General features: G+C 43.0%; 1 protein-coding gene across 6 annotated transcripts in view; it reads left to right on the plus strand.

Moving 5' to 3' along the window:
- The window catches only part of Astn2 (astrotactin 2), an 851,054-nt gene that overhangs the window by 387,958 nt on the left and 446,622 nt on the right, over window positions 1–16,474 (plus strand). For all 6 annotated transcript variants that reach the window (XM_047524417.1, XM_047524419.1, XM_047524418.1 and 3 more), the window contains 2 exons: window positions 15,495–15,579; window positions 16,074–16,148. In XM_047524417.1, the coding sequence (XP_047380373.1) occupies window positions 15,495–15,579; window positions 16,074–16,148 (160 nt within the window). The remainder of the gene's footprint in view (window positions 1–15,494; window positions 15,580–16,073; window positions 16,149–16,474) is intronic.

Here is a 16,474-nt window from a genome sequence, read left to right on the forward strand (position 1 = left end):
GAGGTTGAGGTCTCCCTGAGGTGGGGACCCCGCTGGAAACAAGGGCAGACGTTGCTTGCTACTTACAGATGCACCTCATTTCCCTAAATTCCTGACTAGCTAAAGGAGGGGGTCTTACCCTTCTCTGACCATCAGGGGTCTCTGGTTTGTCTTGTTTTATGGCATCAGTGACATGAACAGAACACGTTTAACTATGGCCCTGTGTACTCAGAGTATACTCTGGAAAATCACTAGTCTTTTAGCTTTAATTATATAAATGCAATTTGATTTTAAACTACCAAAGATAGCTGATGCGTAGAAGAAAAAAATACATCAATGAGTCTCTTTTGGAGTGAAGAACCCTTTTTGCAAAATGAATAATTACCCTTGGCTTAATTTATTTTGTATATTTCACTTTGCTGTTTCAGGTTTTGTTCAGGCAGGCAACAACTGCATTATAAATCATTATGTGTTCCAACTGGCTTAAGTATATATTTTATCCTCACATTCTCATGAATAAGAGAGGGCAGAACTTATGTTCCCCGTCTTTTAGGTTAGAACGATGAATCTCAGAGAGATGAAATGGCTTAAATAAGGCCACCCAACCCCTTGCAGGAAAACAGAACTCTAGGATCCCATGATTTTGACAGCCACATCACCTTGTCTCATCTGCCTCCCCTTATGTTCCTTTAGAGATGAGGTGTGTGGCCAAGTAGGGTCATCAAGGTGGGTCATTTTGATGAGATACAGGGTCATGCTGAGCCCTTTTGTTCTTACATGGTATAGTGGTGAGGAGCTCTAGCTCCAGAGTCCAACAGATCTGGATTCAAATCCTGACCATATTACTTTCTAGCTGTTGAACTGAGGTCAAGTCATTTAATCTCTGGGAGATTCAGTTTCCTCATCTATAAACTCGGGGTAATATGAGCCCCTGCACCTAGGATAGTTCATTGGATCAGAGGTGAAAAGGCAGATTGATCATATCATGCTTAGCAAGCATTTCTCAGCCTTTCTCTTTTTTCCAAGTTACAACCAAGGGATCTGGAATAAGAACCATGGTCAGCAAGGAAGGTTAAGGCAGCTGACTTTCTAGTAACCATCATAGAAATAGCAGACAGTATTTATGGAGCTCATACTGGGAATTGATCGTTTTTCATATTGTTCACTGAAAAGGGTGGGTGATTCACTTGGAAATGAGGAATTTTGGTCAGAGAATATTTTAGAGAGTCACAAAGCCATTGGTTGATGATTGCAGAGTTCACATCCCATTCTGACTCTAGTGCCTCTCTTACCTGCTTTAGCTGCCTTTGTCTATTCCCATCACTTGGCTTCAGCTGTTCAGAATGACTATTTTTATACAGGGGATGTGGAAATTTCCAGGGACTGACTCCCCATACTGCAGCTCAGTGCAGGATTGCAGAGCATCATTAGATCTTCTGCTTCCCGGGTGCCCCAGTGAGCCAGTGACACAAAGGAGACCTCCATTTCCCATTATTCTGTGACCTGCCTTTACCCTCCTCCTTCACTCTGGAAAATCTTACTGCTCCAGGAGAGGGAGGCAGGGCAGCCCCGGGCAACAGCACAAAGTCTGGAGCCAGGCTGGCTGGCTTCCAGTCCTGGTCTTTCACTCCTAACTTCCTGCAAGGTTCTCAACCCACTCTAGGCTTGGTCTCCTCATCTATAAGATTGGGTTGGCAATAGTGCCTACCTCATAGGGTTATTTGGAAGATCATATGAGCTATTATAAATGCAGAACTTCGGGCACTGCCTGGCGCTAATGGTCTTCCCAGTTCCCTCTTCTTATTTTGGCCCTCCCTCTCCTCCTGACCCTGAGGTAGAGCTCACCCTCCTTCCTTTGGTTCCGTGGTTGTTTGTACACACTCCTCTTTCAGTTCATATCACACCTGTGGTAGCAGTGTATTTTCCTCCTAGTCATTCTCCTTGCCTGACAGCTGCTTGAAGACAGAAAATTGGGTGGATTCATCTTTGAGCTCCCATCTCCCCAAGCCAGGTACAGAGGAATTATCCTGAGAATCAGAACTGTACTGAAAAAGTAAAATTTTTAGCCTGAGCCAGGGACAAAATCCATGTGAGGAGGAGAAAGTGAAGAAGGTAGCAGAGCAGGAAGCCTGGGCGGGCAGCTGTAATCAAGAAGTAAAGCTCCCTAAACCAGGGAGGAAACAGGACCTGGGGCAGACCTGCCCATACCAAAGAGCAGCAATGCTAGCAGCGCCAATGGCAGGAGCAGTAACCCTGCTGCTGCCTGAAGACCACTCATGGGCCCATGAGTAGTAGTTTCAATGTGTTATCTGCTATCCTTGTGCTAATACATCAGGTTTAGAGAACCCATTATATGATGAGGAAACCGAGGCCCAGAGATGCAGCAGTTGATGCCAGCTATGTGGTCAGCGAGGAATGGGTTGAAGATTCAGCCTCTCAGAACGGTTGCTCACCAGGTCCTTCTCCCCTTCCAGGGCAGTCCTTTAGCTCTCAACCCATTCCAGTTCATCTGAGAAGCTTAGAGGGTTCTGGGAGGAATGGGCAGATGGTGGGGAGAGGGCAGCTTCCGGCCCAGCTGGCCCAGCTCTGGGCATCTGTATGGAATGCCTCATGGAGTATCCTTCCTGGTGGTTGGACGTGACAGCTCTGTACCATTCCCAGGCTCTTGATGAGTTTTCTTCACCCCCTTGTCCTTGATCAGTCATGAGTTTGAGCTGGGATTTTCTCCACATGCTTACCTCCTAGACACTAATGTGTAGATAACCACATGAGTGGTTTGGTCAGAGGTAGAGATTAGAGAAAGAGGCAGTGAAGTTAATGGAGGTGGTCACTCTAGATGAAAATCTGGAGCAGTGGCCCTCATGTGACCAGATTGGTGGCCTCTCCCCAGCCAGGGCCCCTCCACGTGGGTTGAGCCAGCACCACTTGTTCCCCAGGTAGCCTTGATTAAGGACTGTGACCTCCATCAGACACGATCACTAGCCTGTGCCTCTGGAACCTTTTGGCCTGTGATTATTTTTATCTTCAGGCTCTCAGATCATGCTGATGAATGGCAATGGAGGGCTGCCACTATGATGTGGGTGTCCAGCTCTGTCTCAAGTGTTTGGAGAAGGGCCAGACTGAAATGTCTCACCCAGAAAGGGAGACCAGACACTCATGCAAGGTGGCTTAGCAGTCATCAGACACCTCATTATGCAGATAGAGAACCTGAGTCAAAGGAGGGAGGAGACCTGCCCAGGTTACACAGGATATTTGTCCAAGTCGATGTCTGAAGAGTCTTCCTCTCTTTCTGGAATTTCAAATGATAGCCTAGTGCTGTCCTGTTTCTCTGCTTCACCCTCTTGTTATTTCACTCCGATACTATTCCCTAAACTTCCAAACCTCCCACAACTACCCTGTTCCCCAGAGAGATGCTGACTTCAAGACCAGAGTGTTTTAGAGGAAAAGTCATGACTGTAACTTGAACAAAGTTTGGGAGGATGTCTTGAATTTCTGAATACTACCTACTCATTTAACATATGGGAAGACAAGCAGAGGAAGGTGAGATGATTTGCAGAGGAATTACTATTATAAAATATAATCCTTGATGATGCTGATTATATTCAAAACTGCCTGTGTTATCTCATTCCTGTATTAAATAGTAATTTTTCCCATTTAATTTGTCCTTGCCTCCCACTCCCTCTCAACCTCTTTTCTCTCATTGACCTCATCCCTCCAATGTCCAGGTTCTGCTTTTCTCAAGGGTTGGAGTCAAGGCAGATCTGCTGCAAGAAGCTCTGTAGGGTCTGCAGGTGGATCTCAAATGACCTTGTTCATACCAGTAAACCCAGAGCAAGTTAGAACAGGAAAGTTACAATGGAGGGAGAGATATTGATAAGGTTGGAAAATTGGCTGGGGCCCATCATGAAGGGCTCTGAGTACCGTATCAGAGGATATGAATTCTAACCTGGAAGCAACTGGAAACCACTGGGCGTTTTAGGGACAGGCCATGGGTGCAGCTGTTCTTTGAAAAGATAGCTGACCAACAGTCTGATCAGATGGTGGGGGGACACTGAAAATAGGGTCAGACAATGTTATAGTAGTGTGCATGGACAATATCAAGGGCCTGCACTGGGACAAAGACAGAAAGGAGACAAAGGAAGGAATGGTGCTGAATAACACAGGAAATGTAGAATCAGAGGAATTCAGATGCTGAAGGTAAAAAAATAGGGCCCAGTTAGAAATGTTTCTAAAGTTTCCAGTTTGGGAAGAAAGTCGGGTAATTACTTAGGGATGAAGACATATGTATGTGTTTGAGGTACCTCATAGGCTTTTGCTTTTTTGATAATGTTGAATAGCAAGGTGGTGTCCACAACTCCAAGCATGTTGTTTCTCCTTTGTCACACTTGTGGGTGGACTGAAGTCAGCAGGATTCAGCTTCATTTGGCTCTAAACTCAGACTGAATCCAGTTACGATCCACACATCTCATCCTCCTTGAATCAGCCATTTCTTGTAGATGTTTTTCTTATGACAAGAGGCAAGAGTGCAAGACAGAGATCCCAGCCACAACAGCTCACTTCATGTACTTCACATCATGTTTTCAACCATCTCATTGGCCAAGTCAATTGATACACCAAGCCTGAGGGCAAAGGGTAGGACAGAAATTTCACTTTTCCCACAGTCAGCTGTGGCAAAGATGCAGATGCATAATATCATTACAGGGAAATGAATACTAGGAACTGATCATTCAGACTAACATGGCGTAGTAAGTTTCCCTTCAGCATCCCCTGATCTCCCATTCTTGTGCCCTTTTCCACACTCTCTTAAAGAGCTGTCACAGAGCTTGGGAGTCGACAAACAGATCTGGGCTTGGATGTTTACTCCTCTGTTCACAACTTTATGCAGCTTCCACTCTCCAAGTCTCAGCTTCATGTTACTTAAAGTGTAGCCAATAACATCTCCCTCCCAGTGTTGTCATAAATCCCAGAAATCATTTGCATAAGATTAACATGTAGTTGACGCTTAGCAGTAGTTATGGTGCTGCCTGTGTTAGTCAGCTCTTACATTGCTGTGACAAAATACCTGAGAAAATCAACTTAGAGGAGAAAACATTTATTTTAGTTCACGGTCTCAGTCCATGGTTAGCAGGTTTCATTGTTATAAGGGTATGATGAGGCAGAGCATCATGGTAGAGAGTATATGGTGGAAAAGAGTTACTCCTTAATAGCTGGGAAGGAGAAGAAGGGAGGGAAAGAGGAAGGGAGGAAGGGAGAGACAGAGAGACAGACTGAGAGGAAGGGAAGCATCTAGGGAAAAAAATAAATTATTCAAGGTTACACACCCAGTGACCCATGTCTTCAAACTAGGCCCTACCGCCTAAAGTTTCTACTGTCTCTCAATAGTGCCACTATTGGGGGACCAAACCTCCAGCACATGAACTTTTTTGTTGTTGTTCTAATTAGTTGTACATAATGCTAGAATGCACTTCACACATAATACATAAATGGAGTTTAACTTCTCATTCTTCTGGTTATACATGAGTGGAACCACAGAGGTCATGTAGTTATACATACACAGAGGATAATAATATCCAATTCATTTTACTATCCTTTCTACCTCCTTGCCCCCTCCCCTCCCTTCACTACCCTCTGCCTAATCCAAAGTGCCTCTGTTCTTCCCTAGCACACCCCTTATTATAAATTAGCATCTGCATATCAGAGAAAACATTCCATGTTTGGTTTTTTGGGATTGGCTTATTTCTCTTAGCAGGATTTCTCCAACTCCATCCATTTACCAGCAAATGCCATTATTTCCTCCTTCTTTAAGGCTGAATAATATTCCATTGTATATATTTACCATATTTTCTTTATCCATTCATCTGTTGAAGGACACATAACTTGGTTCCATAGTTTAGCTATTATGAGTTCAACTGCTATAAACATTGATGTGGCTGTATCACTGTAGTATGCTGCTTTTAAGTCCCTTGGGTATAAACTGAGGAGTAGGATAGCTAGATCAAATGGTGGGTCCATTGCGAGTTTTCTGAGGAATCTGCATACCACTTCCCATAATGGTTGCACCATTTTGCAGTCCCACCAGCAATGTATGAATGTACCTTCCCCCCACATTCTCACCAATGTTTATTGTTGCTTATATTCTTGATAATTGCCATTCTGACCAGAGTGAGATGAAATCTTAGAGGAGTTTTAATTTGCATTTCCCTAATTGCTAGAGATGGTGAACATTTTTCATATGTATGTTGATCTTCTGTGAGCTATTCAGTTCTTGAGCCTGTTTATTGATTGGGTTATTTGTTTTTTGGTGTTAAGTTTTGTGAGTTCTTCAGGCTAAATAAAGAACACATGAACTTTTGAGGGACGTTCTAATCTCAAATTGTAACATTCTGCCTCTGGCCCCCAACGGTTCAGGCCCATGTAACAGTGAAAAAGGAATTTAGTCCATATCCAGAAGTCCTCAAAGTCTCATCAGTTCCACCATTGCTTGAGAGTCCATGTCCAAAGTTTCCTCTGAGACTCAAGATGAACTCTTAGTTGTGAGCTCCTGTGGAATAAAAAGAAAATAACAATCTTACAAAATATAGTGGTGGGACAGGCAAAGTAAACATTCCTATTCCAAAAGAGAGGAATAGGAGAATACCAAGATGGGATTAAACCAAAGCAAGAATGAAACCCAGTAGGGTAAAATCCTGTAGCTCCTTGCCCAGCCTCTGGGGCACATGTGGGCTTAAAAGGGCACAGGCCATCCCTCCCCATGCCATGAAGTGCCCATTGCAGCCCAATGACCTCTTCTTGGGCTGGCTCTGCTTGCTGCTTGCTTGTTTCCTTGGCAGATGTTCCATGTTCTTGACATCTCCAACATCCTGGGGTCTCCATGGCAACTTTGGCTTCCTTATGATTGCTTCACATGTGACCCCTTCAAGGCCTGCCTTCAGGATCCCAGACCCTGCCACACACTGCCTAACCACCCCCCGAGTCTTCCTTTGAATCTGAATCCAGGTTTCCTTGACCCATAACACTTGAATCTGCAAGCCTGCAACACCAGCACCCCATGGCTGATGCTCCTACCATTGGGAGCAATAGCCAGGCTCCTGTGACCAGGGCTGCAGCAGCCTCTGTGTGCTTGGATGGCTGAACATGGTGAAAGGGAACATGGAAGATAATTCCCCAGGCAACCCTGTGAGAACAGGGTACACTGGTAATCTTCTCTCAAAGCAGAGTCTTTCAAAGGAGTTTAAACGTTTATGTGCTTGAGCATGTGATGGGTGATGGGCGAGCTCTGGGCAATGCCTGAGATGCCTGACAGCTTTTATATGACAGCTAATAAAACTATTAGTTTTTAGATGTTAATGACTCTAATCTTTTCAACAACCACACCCTCCTTCGCTCCAATTTTACTTGCACTTTTCTGGTCAAACTGCCAGTCTTTTCAAATCTTCCCACTGTGTGTCTTGCTTTCAGTTCTCACTAAAAGTCTGGTCAAACACTGCCAGCCATTCCCATGACACCACCCGAAAACTGTGCTGCCTTGAAATTTCCTCCTCTGCTTTAATTAATTTATCACCTTTAAACCCATGTTCACACAAAGTCTCAAGGAATAGAGAAAATGTAGACAGGTTCTTTGCCAGAATGTAACATGTATTGCTTTTATGCCAATTCACAATAAAGTCATCAAACCTCATGAGCACAGCCTTTGCTTTCCACATCCCTATTAGCATTCTGATCTTGTGAGCTCACAACAGAGTTGTCCACTTACAACATTCTAAGGCCTCTCTATCCTGCATCTCCAAGCATTTCCAAATTCTTCTCACAAACCAGTTCCAAAGGCTTCTGAACAACTTCCGAAAGTAAAGTCAGCAACAACTCCACTTCTCAGCACCGGTTGTTTGTGTTAATCTGCTTTTCGTTGCTATGACAAAATACCTGAGAAATCCAACATAGAGGAGGATACGTTTATTTTAGCTAATAGTTTCAAAGATTACAGTCCATGGTCAACATACTCCATTGCTGTGGGCCTGTGAGAGAAGGTATGGTGAAACAGAGCTGCTCACTTCCTAAGAGCAGATCAGAAAGAGTGGGAAAGAGAGCAAGGAACTGGGGACAAAATAAATTCTTAAAGATCATGCCTCAAGTGACCCACCTCTTTCAAATAGACCCTACCTCCTAAAGTTTCCACCACCTCCCAGTATTGCCACCAGCTGGGGTCCAAGTCTCCAACACATGAGCTTTTGGAGGACATTCAGATTCAAAGTACAACACTACCTTTTGCCTTATCTCTCCTGGTAGAAAACCAATTCAACCACCCATCACTCGATAGGTATTATGAATTCAAGACAGTCCTCACATAAAATTATGCATTTGAACAGGGGAAATTGTGAAGAACAAGACTTAACCTTTGGTTACAGAGGAACCTTAAAAAAGCTATAGGATGGTAATTTAAATGCAGATAAATCCAAGGTCCCTGCTTTTTTTCCTTACCCACAATGGTTAACACACAATAATCATCAAATTAAATACAGATCTCCTTATTATTGTCCTTGTGGTTTTGATTATTGCTCTGATATTTGTAGTGGTGTAAAGGACCATGAGCTTTAAGATCTGAATCTATGACTTTGGACAAGTGATTAGTTGAGTTTCATTCTGTTTCCTTATTTTACAATGAGAGCATGTGTGCCTGCTTCTAAGCACTTGTCATGAGAGTGACATGCCATGACATATGTCAGGTATCTTCCATCACCATGAGAGCAGAGAGCTGGCCCTCAGTATTGTTATGTCTAGTCCAAGCCTCCCCCACCATGCGTCTTGGCCCCGAGCTGGGCTCCAGTGACACATGGGCAGAGAGGCATAGTATGGCCCATTCAGAGTCAGAACAGACAAGGATACCATGCTTATTGTTCTGAGAGCTCACAGAAATGTCTTTCCAAGCCACAGGGACAAGAAGAGTAAATAGGAAAGTGAACAGCAGACTGTGTGTCTGGCCTGTGATGATAAGTGATGACTGAGTTGGAAGCAAGTGAAAATGGAATCATAAAAGGATGACGGGGTGGGAGGAGGGGAGCCAGCCAGCCAGGCGGGCTTGGGAGGAAGGCTTTGCACCTCTCCAGCACTCTCACAGACAGGCCGTGAGCACCTCTGAGCTGCGGGGAGCAAGGGAGGCAGCAGCCTCTCCTCTCGCCTTGTCTGCCTGTACCTCCTTCAGCGGGAGGTGCCATGGACACAGTCAGCAGATGTCAGTGGTTCTGGAAGGGCGGAGAACAGTCTTAGGGATTGTTTCACTTACAATGCCCCAAATTTACAGATACAGAAACTGAAGTCCCTTTGGCTTTATAAAAGGCATACCTTGGTATTATGGTTTGAAGATGAGGTGTCCCCCCACAAAACTGCTACTGTAGGAACATTCAGATGTGAAATGATTAGATCGTGAGAGCTATAACCTAGTCCATGGATTAATCCATTTAATGGTTTAATAATTTGAAAAGACTGCTGTACTGGGTGATAGCCGTAGACAGGTAGGATGTGGCTGGAGGACGGAGACCAGTGGGAACATGCCTTTGGAGGTTATATGTTGTCCCTGGCACCTTTCTGTCTCCGCTTCCTGGCCAGCATGACCTGAGCATCTTTCTTCTGCCACACCCTTTGGCCATGGTGTTCTGCTTCACTGCAGGCCCAGAGCAATGGGGTCAGCTGACCATGTGCTGAGACCTCTGGAACCATGAGTCCCAAATAAACTGTTCATCTTCTAAGTTGTTCTCATCAGGCATTTGGGTCACAGCAACAAAAAACGAACACACTTAGAACTGGCTCTCCCACCCAAGAACAACAATAAGAACTCAAACCACAATTCATTATATTTTCAGCAACAAGAAATGCCCAAAGAGTGTGCTGAGCCTTTTCAAATCTGTCTCTTGAACCTTCCAGCAATACGTGTTGTCCTTACTACAGATAAGGAAAAAGTCCCAGAGGAAGGGGAAGCAACTTGATCAAGTTCATACAGGTTCTGAGTGGCAGATACAGGATTTAAATCCAGGATAAAAGGATTCTAAGGCCCACTGTCTGAAAATGGTTTGCAGGAAGGCACTGACCACTTTGAAGTGGCCTGGAAGAGCACCATACAGGATGAACCCAGTTTGTCCATTATCAAGGGGTTCTGTTGTTTTTCTCCAAGAGTTTATAGAGTCAGAGTGCATGTAACATAAAATGAGAACTCAATAAATGGGACCTGGGAGACAGAAAGAGTAAATATTTTAAAACCAATGCAGTTCATCTATAGCTGAAGATACAGAGTTTTAGTAACTAGCATGATAGAAATTCACTTAATTGAATTCCCTTATGGGAACCACTTTAATGAAGAGATTAAACTTTTTTAGGTCTGCATTATTAACCACATATAAATGTATGTTTTTAATGTGCTTAAGGATATTTCAAATTCATTTAATTTCTTTATAGTACCTGCTTGGAAATGTAATATTCTCATTATAGAAAGCTTAGAAATGTCACAGGAGCACAAAGAGCAAAAATTTTCTACAAAAACTTCAAAGTACACAGAAGAATTAATATCACCAAATGCAACAGAAGGAATACTGGTTCCAGTGGCCAGCAGCCCTGGTTCTAATCCTGGCTGAGCCAGAGGCCAATCCAGTGATTTGGTCAGATCCCTTCAGTCTCTAAACTCTAATATTCCCATCTGAAAAGTGAAGCTAGCAAGATGAACTAGAGGACCTTTAAGAGTGTTTCCTGCTCTGATATGGAGTAGAATTCTGTTGTAGACATTTTATGAACACTCTTGTTTACAGTCCACATTTCCCTAGCAAATACCTTTCATGGATGGAAGTTTCTTGCAGTCCTTAGCAAAGTCATCATTATTCTAAATGAACTCAGCCTGAGTTCAGGACAAGTATAATATATTTACATATTAACTAATTTGTCCATCCATCCATCCACTCATCAAATGAGTTGCCTACTCTTCATCAGGTACTGTACTCTTTATTGAGATAAGAATGATTAAGAAAATATTTCTGCAACCAAGAAATCCCAGTTTAGTGGGGGAAAGGGCAAATAAAAATTATTTCCCTATCCCTTTGGCATAGGCATTAATATTGTAAAATATGTGCTTTCACTTATTTTAACTTTGGTTTATTGAATGTCTGCGGTGTATCAGGCATTGCAGCTGGTGCTGGGATACAATAGTGAACCAGGTAGTTTTAACACCTTCAGTCAAGGATCTTCCATTGTAGTGAAAGGGTTGAAGGAGGTGTTCCTTGACAGCCTGATTGCCTGGTGGGTGCAGAGACAGAGTTGGAGAAAGGAGTCACTGATGGAAGGGGTTAATAACCCCCCACTCTGACTGTCAGAGCATCTTAGAGTAGGAAATGCTTGGTTGCAAATAGTGGAGAGTTAGCTGAGTCAGCAAAATACAAAATGGAAGTCAATAAGGCCAATAGCTGTGGCATTGATGGAGATCTTGCCAGAGACACCTAGCCCACTGCTTAAGAATGATCTCAGCTGTGGCTAAAACAGTGTCCAGAGACCAGCAGTCAGCGATTCAGAAGGGCAGTACAAACGACTGATTCTTGGTGTGCCCAGAAGTGAAGGACCTCTAATATAAACTTTTGTTTTGCAGCTGAGAAAACTAAGGCCCATAGAGGAGGAAATGACTTGTGCCCCCAGAGTTAATATGTGAACATACATCAAAAACCTGGAGCCATCTTGGAATTAAAGGAAAAGGGTTGGGAACTAATTTATTGACCAGGAGCTCATTGTCTACTGGAGCTGTGAGATAACACTTTACACTATTTCAATTTCTTCTTCCATCACCCCTGTGAGATAGAGACACTACTATTGTTTCCATTCTACATATGAGAAATCAGAGACCAAAGAGGTGAAGCAAATTCCCCAAGGCCACACCACTGCAGAGAAAGAACGTGAAGACTGAACCCCAGTCTGCCACCTACCCCCAGCACTGATAGGCTCTCCCTTCCACCTACGTCCTGTTCTCCAGGCAGCCTTATAGGGATCCCTGCGGTGGATACTTCTCATTTTAAAAATACATATTTGTTGTATAATGTGTGACAGTAATTAATGATCCATTCCTAGTCAATAAAAACTCGTTCAGTAAGCACACAATGAGGAAAATAAAAATGTAGCAGGATGTCTGAATAGTTGTCTTATTGTTGCCACTAGTCCCAAAAAGAGGGAAGGGGGAATGAGCTGTGCCCTCACCTGCAGAGTCACTGATAGGAGAGAAAGGAACCTCAGCCTCTGCCCTTTCCACGACAAAGGAGCATCCTCCCTGCCACCCCAGCCTGGCTTCCCGTCCCTTTGCCCACAGTAACCATTTTACCTCTCCCATTATGAATCATGAGGTCTGCAGCTTTTGGCAGATCATAAATCAATCCGGGGAGTCTCGAGGACAAATCCCAGGACTTTTAATCTTTAATATTAGACATGTTTAAGGTGGTGAATATTTCATGAAGGGGCGGTTGCATTTTAACACATCATTAGTGACTCCCACCCCACCCTGCTTGGGAAATTACTCCCATCCAAATTCAAGGCTCTCAGCCCTTTCCCTCCACGTCCCTTACTCTGGCGACAGTCAGTCCATGGGGTTGCACACACCTACAGCATTCCCACCTGGTGGAAGACCTCAGGCTTGCGGGTGGAGGGCAGGGTTACAGAGAGCGTTCCTGCCTAGGGACAGCCCCCTCATGGTTCACAAGCAGCCAGAGAAGAGAAAACATAGATCTCTTCATTCCATTGCTCCTTCTGTCTTTCAACAATCTCGTTGTGAACATGTCAGATACTCTCTCTGATCCATTCTTCACTCCATATTCTGTTCTACTGCCATTTCAGTTCAGCCGGTATATATGAACCAGGCTATTGCCAGATACTTGCTTGGTTCTGATAGTACACAGATTAAACAACACTGCAATATATAAACAAGTAAAGGTTTTTATTTTTTAACACTAGAATGCCTCATATAAGATTCACTGTATTACATTTATAGTTCATCAGTGAAAACAGGAAGGTTATTTGATGAATACAAACATTTTGAAATTAGATCTGACATAGTTTTCCCACGTACATATATGAAAACAACACAATGAATCCCACCACCATGTATATCCATAAGAATGGGACACTAATGAGGATAAGATATATTCCATACTTGTATAATTATATCAAAATGGATCCTACTGTCATATGTAACTAAAAAGAACCAATAAAAAAGAAATTAGGAGTTATGGGTGATATTTGTAGAACCTGCACGTCACCTAGTATCTTGTTTTAGTTGTGCAAGATTGAGAGAATCCCAAAACACAAGCTGTGTCATTTCAAATAGCATGAACTTATTAGCACCTGGCTCATAGTCTCCACATCCTCTTCCATGAAACAAACATGATAGGAGACATTTTTTTTCTGAGACCTGTATAAAATGAGTTTACCTGACCAGCTGAGTTAATATGAGGATGCAGTGTCCTTACTTTTGGTATGCAACATCAGAGTGTTTATCTGTCTTTTTTTTTTATTATAAAGATATTTAAAAAGGAAACTATTTAAAGAAAATGAAAACTCACAATCAAAAGTCCATAAATTCCCCACATTGAACAATGCATTTCCATAGACATAATTTGAAAACTCATAGGTTAGGCCCCTCAGAATCACTGTAAGATGGAAGGGTTGTGGGTTCATTTGCGTGTGTCTATGCACGCACATGTATGTATGCATCTATGTGTGAGTGTCTGTATGTGTCTGTGTTCACCAAAAGATAGGAAATGAGGCAGTCTGACAGCAATAGCTGGAAATTTACCAGAGCCCCAACAGATAGTTGATTATTCATTCACCTTACACTGTTGAGTACCAACTCTGCTCTACACAGGGACTGAGCTGGCCGGGGCAGTTCCTACCAGCATTTCCCAGGATGTATTCCACAGAATGTTGTTCCTATGAGTTCCTCCACCAGCAAACCTCTCAAAGTAATGCAAGCTGGGGAAAACCGTATGTTTCACTCTCGTGGAGAATCAAGCTCCACTGGCTTTAAAGAAGGATATAATATTTTCCAAAGTTATTTCTTTTGTTACAGAATCTATTTTTGGTAAAGCATCTATGACTATTCCACTAATACACCTTGGGGGGCAATAAATAATTGAATTTAAAAAAAAGATTCCCCCACCTTGAGAAGTGCACAGTGGAGCAGAAATTATTAACAGCCAGAGGGCAGGACAGAAAGCTTCTGAAAACTCTTTAAGGATTCCAAACTTTAAAAATATACTAGGAAATGGAATATGCACTAGCCAACCGCAATGAACTTGACCAACAGGAGAATATATTTCAGTGTGGAATGCTAGCAAGCTTTCATGACACCAGATACAGACATGGTGGGGATGGGAGGGATGGATGGATGTAAGGAAGAAAAGTGATCAAAAGAGACGAGATGGAAAGAGGACAAGAGAGGAGGTGGGAGGGGAGGCTAGGAGTAGAGAGGAAAATTGTGTTACTCAGCTTTTCTCACTGTCACAAAATACCTGAGGAAAACAACTTAAAGAAATTAATTTTATTTTGGCTTCTAGCTTCAAATTTTTCAGTTCATGGTTAACTGACTCTTTTTTTTCTGGGCCTGTGGTGAAGCAGTACATGGCAGAAGGGCAAGGTGGAGTAAGATGCTCACCACCTCATGGTGGCAGGGAAGAAGGAGAAAGGGAAATGGGCCAAGGACAAGATGGAGGTCCCAAGGGCACGCCTCATTGTACCCATTCCAGTCAACATCCTCCAATTTACACCACTGCCTCATAGTTCAATCAAATTATGAATTTTTCCCTGGTTTAATCCATTGATGCTAGAGCCTTTATGAGCCATTCAGCTCTCAAAGGCTCCACCTCTGAACACTACTGCAGTGGGGACAAAGCCTTCAACATTTAGCCTTTAGGGACACTTCCAGATCCAAATCATACAGAAACAAGCTAAAATTTTTAAAATAAACACCAAAAAAAAAAAAAAAATACATAAGACCAGGGGACCACAGGCAAAAATCAATTTTTCCTAAAAAGGAACTTGACAGTTTCTTGGAGGAGGTGGTATTTGACTTACGGTTTATGGATAATCAAGTCTTGTTCATTCAGGTGAGGAGAATTCAATTTTTGTTTTCATATTTAAATAAATACACTTCATCATGGTTTAATTATTTGAAAATCGACCCTTCATTTGTAGTGCTCTGGTCACTTCCTGTTTTCCTCATCATGTCGTGAGCACATTCAGCTACCAGGTTGCACCTTTGGTCCCTGTGTCTCTAGTGCTTGGCAGGGTGTGTCAAGGTCTTATTGGATGGATAAATGAGTGAGTGAACAAATGAACATGCACATGAAAAAACTCTTCTTGAACCATGGTGGTCCATGAACCAAAACACCCTTTTTTCATGGGATTTTTCTGAAAGTTCACTTTATTTTCCAGGAAAGCAAGGCACCAGGGAAAAGCCTATTTTGAGAGGCAGTATTTCATAAGATTCCTTTCTGTTTTGCTTCCAGGAGAGTGCAGCTGTCACGAAGGCTATGCCCCCGACCCCGTTCACAGACACCTGTGTGTACGCAGTGACTGGGGACAGAGTGAAGGGTGAGTGACACAGGACGTTGGGAATGAGGCAGTAGTAGACTTGTCCCTACCTCCTCTGTTATATTACTGGATGCCCAAAAACTCTCTGCAGGTAGGATTCTTTCTCTGCAACAGATGTGCTCCTGTAGACCCCAGTGGGAAGCAAATCCTATTTTCCCACTAAATCACATTATAGAATTAAAGGTACATGATTGATGAATCTTCTAGAGCACAAAGGCTGACATTCAAATCACCCACCCAAACAAGAAGTGATCAATGAATGCTTCCTTACATGGTCTGAGGAGGAATCAGATTTCCTCACATGCACTCAAATATGGGCAACTGAATTTTACATAAATGCTGAGTCTTTTGGTCAAATGGAGACACTCCTTTGTAACATAGAAGACTTGTCCAATAATTGCCTCTGGAATTTGAGCTGTTGTCCAAATAGGAATTCTGCTTACTTCTGACAAATGTCATCTCCACTCACTTTTTCTTTCCCTTGGTTTCCACAGACCTTGGCCATACACGACACTTGAGAGGGGCTATGATCTGGTGACAGGAGAGCAAGCCCCTGAAAAGATTCTCAGGTGAGTTGACAGTCTTGTTGGGATATTATAATGGTAGGGAATAGAGAAATGTCTCTTAGGAAGTATGGTCGTGCATCCTTAGACTATCGATCCTGTGCACCTCTGAGCTGCACTGACTAAGAACTCTTGCTGGCACTAATGTACCTTCACAGCCCAGGTTGCTATGGGAATCTAATTCCCATTTGTCTGGCACCTAGATTTATAGATTTGGGTTCCTGGACTGGAGGAGATATAACTAATTATCTATGCTGGTAGTTTAAAAAATAGCCATAGAACCTCTTCCTAGCACCTCCACAAAATCTCATATAAAATTTCAATACTTAAGT

The sequence above is a fragment of the Sciurus carolinensis genome, chromosome 14, assembly GCF_902686445.1.
Source record: "Sciurus carolinensis chromosome 14, mSciCar1.2, whole genome shotgun sequence".
In the NCBI taxonomy this organism is placed as follows: domain Eukaryota; kingdom Metazoa; phylum Chordata; class Mammalia; order Rodentia; family Sciuridae; genus Sciurus; species Sciurus carolinensis.